General features: G+C 42.5%; 2 protein-coding genes across 5 annotated transcripts in view; one reads left to right on the forward strand and one right to left on the reverse strand.

Annotated features, from left to right (window-relative positions):
* The window catches only part of sbf2 (SET binding factor 2), a 113,572-nt gene that overhangs the window by 91,073 nt on the left and 14,278 nt on the right, over nucleotides 1-8,221 (reverse strand). The gene's annotated exons all lie outside the window — the stretch shown is intronic.
* adma (adrenomedullin a) lies at nucleotides 355-2,873 on the forward strand. Of its 2 annotated transcripts, none has more exons than XM_019276409.2 (4): nucleotides 355-502; nucleotides 1,096-1,198; nucleotides 1,339-1,464; nucleotides 1,626-2,873. In XM_019276409.2, exons 2-4 carry the CDS (start codon nucleotides 1,104-1,106, stop codon nucleotides 1,927-1,929), a joined length of 525 nt encoding a protein of 174 aa, XP_019131954.1. In that variant the 5' UTR covers nucleotides 355-502; nucleotides 1,096-1,103; the 3' UTR covers nucleotides 1,930-2,873. The 2 variants fall into 2 exon arrangements, with proteins under 2 accessions (XP_019131954.1, XP_019131955.1); XM_019276410.2 differs by having other exon boundaries at nucleotides 1,384-1,464.

An 8,221-nucleotide genomic window follows, 5' to 3' on the forward strand; every position in this document is an offset into this window, starting at 1 on the left:
TATTATACAACTGATAAACACTGATTGCCATGACCATCATACAGAAATATAACCTACAGAATTTTAAGATTCTTTTAAACTTTACTGATGCATCATTTACACTGAGCTGTGAAAGAGTTAATGTTTGACTCAGTAAAAACAGGATACGATGGCTGCACTGCACTTATTCTGTGCGTGTTAACACTATTTTTCCCTCTCAGTTTAATTTTTGATTATCTTGATCTTTTTACTGTTTTGCATTGTTGTACTGTTGTACATGAGCAGCAGCACAGCACAGTGAACACTGGATGGGGTGGGGGAGAAGGATGAGAGACTGTCAGTCAATGAGCCCCTCCCACCTCCTGTATAAAGCCTCCCTGTCTGGTGTGTAGGAGCTATTAGCAGAGTGACACAGCTGCCTTACAGAGCCAGTGGCAAGTTCAAGAAACCTGTGGAGTACTTGTTTATAAGTGAATCTACAAGAAGAGCGTCCTCATCCAACTGAATTATCAGAGAATTACAGGTATGTGCACTTTCTTTTCAACAAGCTATTGCTGTAATCTGCTCTGCTCCCTGCTGATGGCTTTATCCTTGCTTTTTTTTATGTCAAGGCACAAGTGTAGAGACAAGGACAGGTTATCTGTCTGGTTATATAAGCAGTTCAGCTCTTAATGTGTGCGTCTGTTGAGGAATTATTTTCAAGATGTAAAGCATCCAACAGAGCCAGAACATCATAAATAATTTATTTCATTTGTGTTTTGTCCTATTTAATCAGGTGAATGAGCTGAATAGCTTGTTTAGTTAGACTTTTGAGCTGAGCCTATTTTGGACCCCTCATCGGGAGACTGTCCTTCACATTATTGGCCAGGGGCCCAAAGGATGGTTGTAGGTTTACTTAACCGAGCAAAATCTGACCTTAGCTTAACATTTTAAATAAATGAATGATAAGTGCAAATAACTTGGCTTTTGGACTCTTGTGTAAGCAAGTAAGCAGCAGTGTGTATGAATACTGTATGAGGGAATTTTACATGCAATGAAAGTAGGAAATTCTTGCAGTTAAACATTACTTAATGGCATAAATAAATAACTAACAAATGTTTTCTCTACTCTCCACAGGAGTCAAAATGAAAGTGATCTTCCAGTCCTTCCTTTACTGCTGTCTACTGGCGACAGTAGCACACTGTGTGGAACTTGAAGTTAATCCGGAGTTGAAAAAAAGGTGAGTTATCTGAGGAGAGATTCATTCAATAATCCCAATGCTTTAAGATGCAAGTCTGTCAAACATGTGACAGTAGTTACCTGTCTAATGAATTATCTATCTGAGATTGATGGACTCTTTTTTTTCTTTTCTTCTTCCAGGCTAAGCATATGGCTATCGAGCAGATTGAGACGGGATCTTGACAGTGTATCATTAGAGAAGACAGAAGAGTCAGAAAACTTTGTCAGACCAGAAGATATCAGGGATACTTTGCTGCCACATTCCAGGTAAGACACAAACCATGCAAAAAATCTACATCAGTTATTTAAATGTATTTTGCTTGTCATAGAAAAGAAAAACAAAATAAAAGCAGAGAATACTCAGCCATTAACAACTCAGGTTGAACAGTGTGGATTAATGTCCTCTTATCTCTCCCTCTGTCCTCCAGCACTGACATCAATGTCCGAACCAAGAGGTCTAAAAACTCAGCCAACCAGTCGAGAAGACACGGCTGTTCGCTGGGCACCTGCACAGTGCACGACCTGGCACACCGCCTGCACCAACTCAATAACAAGTTCAAGATAGAGAGTGCCCCTGTTGATAAGATCAGCCCACAGGGATATGGCCGGAGGCGTCGATCTCTCCCAGAGCACAGAGTCACACTGAGGCTGGAGCAGGGCAGGCTGAGGCCCGTGTGGAGCATAACTGACTCACAAGTTCACAAGCTTGAGGCTCTCCTCAGACGGACATGAACAGGACTTTGCAAAAGAGGAGTTGGGAACAAAAGCGAGGGAGTTGCTCAAAGTTAGTGTCCTCTCTGCTCTGTTCTAAAATTCTCGAAATGCCTCAGACTCACTGCCAAGTATTCTCCAGCACATTTTTTCCAGGCATGAGGACTGAGTCAGAGCAAGATTGGCTGCACTGAGCTTCTCTAAAGGCTGAGCCTCGCAGTTCAGCGATGTTGTGAGTGTGCAAACAACTGCAGCTGCCTTACAGACACTGGATGGCACAGCGTGGAGCAAACTACAGGTGCTGCTCTCTGCTTGGCAGAGGGAAAGGAAGAGTGCTAATACCTGGCAAAGTGGACACATCCTCTGGCTTAAAGAGGGAACTCTCTTCTAACATTCTGGGACTTTACACATTTCTTCCTCAAGGCCAGGACTTTGATAAGTGCTATCCTATAAGGATTATACCACCATGTTCCAAACTGTCAGTACTTGTCTGCACTTTTCCATTTGGACTTAAAGTCAAATGAATCATCAGGAAAAGACATCTTCATCACAATGCCAAACAGGAAGATAGGCTATAGAGCTCTGAAGCTCTCAGTTTATCAAGTTTTGGACACTGTATAAGGGAAAATGCCTTAGATTCTGTGAGATATGTGCCAGTCCACAATGGATTGAAATATACTTGAAATTGTTATTGTTTGTACAAAAACATGTGCAATCTATATTTGTTTTTATTGCAGGTATATGTATATAAGAATTTCTTTATTTAAATATTATATAGAGGTTACATTAAAGTACTATTTTTGTACAGGAAGAAATATATATGGGCATTGTAGCTATTTGTCATTATTCTTTTGCAAACTGTGGTAATAGGATATCTGTTTTATAGGTATATTATATATTTGTAAATGTGCTCTATTTTATTTGTGTCAAAGCAATAACAATAAACATTTTGCATACAAAATCGAGACCTTGTCCAGACCTCCTTTGCTCTTAGCTCTTGTAAATTGAAAGTGGCATTCTATTGTCTGCAGTTCACTGCTACAGAATGAGACAGAGCACCTGGTCTCTGTTAAGTGATTGCAGGGTCTCATTAGAGTCTCCCCTCCTCTCACTACATTCCCCTAGTTATGACCCCCCCCCCCCCCTAAAAACAAAAAAAGAGGGCAGACAGGGTGCCAGGCGCATTCCTGCTTGGTTCAGCTCATATTTGTTGGCTCACCCCACACCACAGAAGAGCCCTGAAGCCATCAGAGGAGGCTGAGGCTTTAGCTCCATCTGTATTCAATGGGAGATGGGTTGGGACACGAGAAGGCCGATGCAGGGGGTTCCGGTCTAACATTCCTACGAGAGCATCACAAAAACTGCTCCAACAAAGCACTGATCGTGACCTTCAAATTCAAGCAGACCCCCGAGACTGAGCAGACTTCAAAGTTCAGACGACACCACCTAAGACATATACTATATATTACAGATATATTACAGATTTATCCTTTGGCCATATTTCTTATTTTTTTCTTTATTCAGACCAGTTCCACAATGCAAAGAGCACAACATGTGCACTGCACAGAGTGATGTACCATTAGGACAAACAGAGGACAGTCCAGAAATGAGAACATGGCATCTTCTCGATTTCCTTGTTCTCTATTCCATAAATTCACAGTGCAATATAAACTTGATCACATTGATAACAATAAATCATGTCAGGAATTCACTGTATGGTATAAAGTCAAATGAACCGGATCCATACAGTACGACATTTATTGGCAGTTGTTTTATGTCTCTTGTACTCATTACAAGCATGACTGGAAGCTTTTCCTGTAAGCACTTACTGGATATTATTCCGGTTTTTATAAACAGTTCTTAGTGAAATCATACAGGAAATGAAAGATAAACCTGTGACTGAATAAAAATATGTACAGGTTTAGGTTGAGTCCACAGAGCTTTATACAAATTAAAAGCGTGATCATTTAAAAAATTGTCTGCCGATGGTTTGTGCTTTTGTTTTAATTGGCTGGAAAAGTCAATTACAGCTGTACAAAACTCTGTAGTATGATAGTGAACAGGTCATATAGAGTGAAGGTCAAAACTGTAATTATATGTTCTCTATTGCCATCTAGTGAATTTGTATAGGTAACTGCAACATTTAGATTTTTGATTGTTCATGGTATGATTTTTTCAATTAGATCAGACAACTGAATTAAAATGAAGTTGTTTTTTTTAAGAAGCAGGAACAGTGAAGTAAACAGCTTTATTGTTGTGTTTACTTAAAACATGGAATTCAGAGGCTTAAATTAATACTTCAAGAAGATGTGGATTTTGGATATTTCAGTTTTTCTTGAATTTTATATATATATATTTATATTCCTCAAGTATAGGTTATAGCAAAATTAAATCTGCATATTGCACAGTAGTTACCATATGTAATTAACACAAGACCTGCCCCACATATGACTGAATGGCAATAGACCATTAATACATATTGAAAAGAAACTAAAACAAAGTGAATGTGCCATCTAGTGGCTGATTAAATTAAATCTAGTTCTACATTTTCAAAAGAACTGAAGTTTCTACACAAAGTCCTAAATACATACAGTGTTTCTCACCACAGTAAAAACAATGTAAGAATAGACCAAATGGATCTAGATCTGGCCCATTCCGTGTGCTCTCTAACTACTTGATGGGGTCACTCCTTCGGTAAGCCAATCAGCTGGTGACGCCAGTGACGTGATGACAGCATCAAGAAACTGATCAGTGCAGGTCAACTGGTAAAAAATAATACCCACTTTCCAGGATTTCCAGGACTAAATCTGGACTAAGGCTAATTCTATCGGCAGCATTATCTTGACCTGCTGTTAACCAGGATATCTGCTAAGATACCTCCACAATTTCAACTTTATTGCCAAAATGTATCAAAAAGGACTGCCTGAAGCTGCTAGAAAGTTGGAGAATCCATCAGGAAGTCAGATATTAATAAGATCATTAATTTAAACTGTTTGTGACACTACTTATAGACACACTGTAGAGAGAGGAGTGGAGGAGAAGGCAGACAGATAATCAGTCTGCTTTCAATCATAATGATACAGGCCCAGGGCTAAAGGTCAGTCCTCCACAGCCACCTCTAAAGGTACCCAGATAACCTGAGTTGAGAGGATTAGCTCCATAATCTGAAACACCGTTGGGCTAAATGAGGGACTGTGGGCTCCCTGCTGCTTATGGCTGCAGCAGTAAATCTGGGTCTTCTTCGAGGACTTTGTGAGGAGTTCACAGACGCAATACTGCTTATTCTGCTCTGCAAACGTATCAGAGAGAGTCCTTTAATCTGACGATACATATTTTGTTTATATATGAGACTCTACCTAGAGACTTACATTACTTTTAGTTTCTTTGCAGTGTACACAGAATCCATTGCCATGATGTACACTGATGATGTAAGTCTAGACGAATGTACTGTATTTGTCTTAATCTTGATTAGACAGAAGGAGGAGCATGGCTGTTAAGCTTTAAAACAAATTAGTCTACCTAGTGAAAACTGCCTATATTATTTGGACATATATTGTTTATCCAACCAAAAGGGCATCCTTATATTGCTGTTATTACATTCATCACTACTCATGTCATGTCTATCTATCTATATAAGTTATTTAAATTAGTCTGGTATCATTGTAAGTTCAAATACAACAATATTAATGTTTAAACCCTTTCGTTTGCGATTCTGTACATTCAAATACACTCCTATGAAAAGCAGCTCAGATGAACATATTGTTATGGTTCAGTTTATTATGTCTTGGTTGTTGTGTTTTTTCTGTTTGTGCTCTCTCTGTTCCTCCTCCTATTTCTGTTTCCTTGCAGGCACAATTTCTGTTTCCTTGCAGAGACCTGCAACCAGTTCTTGTTAAGAACCGGTTCCATGTGTTTCAATTCCATATAATCGTTTGGCAGTTTCGATTCTCTTATCGATTCCAGCAAGCACGACTAATTACGCCACGTAACTTACGCAAGTTTCGCACGTGCAGTGCAATAGTAAACAATGGCACCCACTGGGTTCAAACGCTCCAAAGTTTGGCTGCATTTTACCAAAAAAGATGGTAACAGGGTGACTTGCAATCATTGCAAAGTGGAGATAACAGCATCGGCAGGGAACACGACGAACATGCAGAAACATTTGCGCCACAACATGCAATATTTTTAAATGAATGTCGTGTTTTTGACATGCTTCGGACTGGAGATAAATCTCAACCTACAGTAGCAGCAGTCAGGCTATGACCACCTCTGCGGTTACTACGGAAGGTAGCTCTGGTAAGTAACACACTGCCTACCATGTTAGCGTGATGTGCTTCTTTGTAAAACATGCTATAACAGTTCACAATAAACAAGGATTCAAGGATTCAAGGAGTTTTATTGTCATTACAGCACATGTAAAAACATGGGATGAAAAGAAATTGGTATGATATCAAATATAAAATATAAAAAATATATATATAGAGAATATAAAAATATAAAAAGTAAAGGCAAATTTAAATTTAAAACAAGTACATACAATTAATAGAAGAACAACAGTATAACACCATGTTGAGGTAGTGACTTTGTGCAAGTGTTCAGGTTGTGCAAACAACTGCATTGTGCAAGTATTGCAGTGCAAGGTATGTGGTCTGTGCATCTGTGGTGGGGTCCAGGTGGGGGTGGGTGTGGAGGAGGGGTGTGGGGTGGGGGATGGGGGACAGGGGCTACAGGGTTCCTCCAGAGTCCAACAGTCTCACAGCTTCTGGGAAGAAGCTGTTCCTCAGTCTGGTGGTCCTGCTCTTAATGCTCCGCAGCCTCCTGCCCAAGGGGAGAGGGGCAAACAGAGCGTGTACGGGGTGAGTGGGGTCCTTCATGATGCAGGAGGCCCTATTCCTGCATCTGGAGGTGTAAATGTCCGTGGTGGTGGATAGGCTGCGTCCCACAGTCCTCTGTGCAGCTTTAACCACCCTCTGCAGAGCCTTCTTCTCTGCCGCAGAGCAGTTGCCGTGCCACACGGTGATGCAGGAGCACATGACGCTTTCCACCACACATATGTAGAAGGAGGTCAGGACTGAGCTCCCCAGTCGAGCCTCCTGAGGAAGTAGAGGCACTGGTGTGCCTTCTTAACCAGATAGGAAGTGTTGGTGCTCCAGGTGAGGTAGTTAGAGATGTGCACGTCCAGGTACCTGAAGCTGGAGACCACTTCCACCGCTGTCCCTCCGATGTGCAGGGGAGGTGGGAGATGTCTGCCCCTTCTAAAGTCCACGATTATCTCCTTGGTCTTCTTCACGTTGATGCAGAGGTTGTTTTCTCTGCACCAACCCTCCAGGTGTTCCACTTCATGCCTGTAATCAGACTCGTCGTTGTTAGCGATTCGTCCAACGACAGCTGTGTCATCCGCGAACTTCACGATTAGACAGCTTGGATGTCTCGCTGAGCAGTCGTGTGTGAGCAAAGTGAACAGAAGGGGGCTCAGCACACAACCCTGGGGGAGCCTGTGCTGAGGGTGATGGGGGAGGAGGAGACGTCATGGATCTTCACAGACTGCGGCCTTTTCGTTAGAAAGTCCAGGACCCAGTTGCAGAGGGTAGAGCTCAGTCCGAGTGTGATCAGTTTCTGAACCAGAGTCTGCGGTCTGATGGTGTTAAATGCAGACGTGAAGTCCACAAAGAGCAGGCGAACATAAGAGTCCTTATTCTCTAAGTGGATGAGGGCTGTGTGGACCACAGAAGAAATGGCATCCTCTGTGGATCGATTCTTTCTGTATGCATACTGGTGTGGGTCCACAGTGACGTCGATGCAGTCTTTGATTTGGGCCATCACCAGTCTCTCGAAGCACTTCATGACTATCGGGGTGAGGGCAACCGGCCGATAGTCATTCAGGCCTGTCACTGTGGAGGTTTTGGGGATGGGGATGATTGTGGCGGTCTTCAGGCAGGTAGGGACCGCTGCCTGTTGGAGGGAGGTGTTAAAGATGTCTGTCAGGACATCCGTCAGCTGGTGTGCGCAGCTCCTCAGCAGCCGCCCGGAGATGTTATTGGGACCCGTAGCTTTGCGTGGATTAATCCTCTGGAGGGTTCTCCTCACCTCTGCTGGGGTCACGCTGAGGGGCTCTTCTCCTGGTGGTGGAGTGAGTCTGGTGCTGGGGGAGGTGTTCGGGTCATCAAAGCGGGCGTAGAAAGTGTTGAGAGCGTCGGGCAGAGAGGGGTCCCTGGGGCACTGTGCATCTCTGGTGCTGTAGTCTGTGATGCACTTTATGCCCCTCCACATACTCCGTGGATCATTGGATGTAAAATGTCCCTCGATCCTCCGG

This window comes from Larimichthys crocea, chromosome VIII (assembly GCF_000972845.2).
Source record: "Larimichthys crocea isolate SSNF chromosome VIII, L_crocea_2.0, whole genome shotgun sequence".
Taxonomy (NCBI): Eukaryota; Metazoa; Chordata; class Actinopteri; family Sciaenidae; genus Larimichthys; species Larimichthys crocea.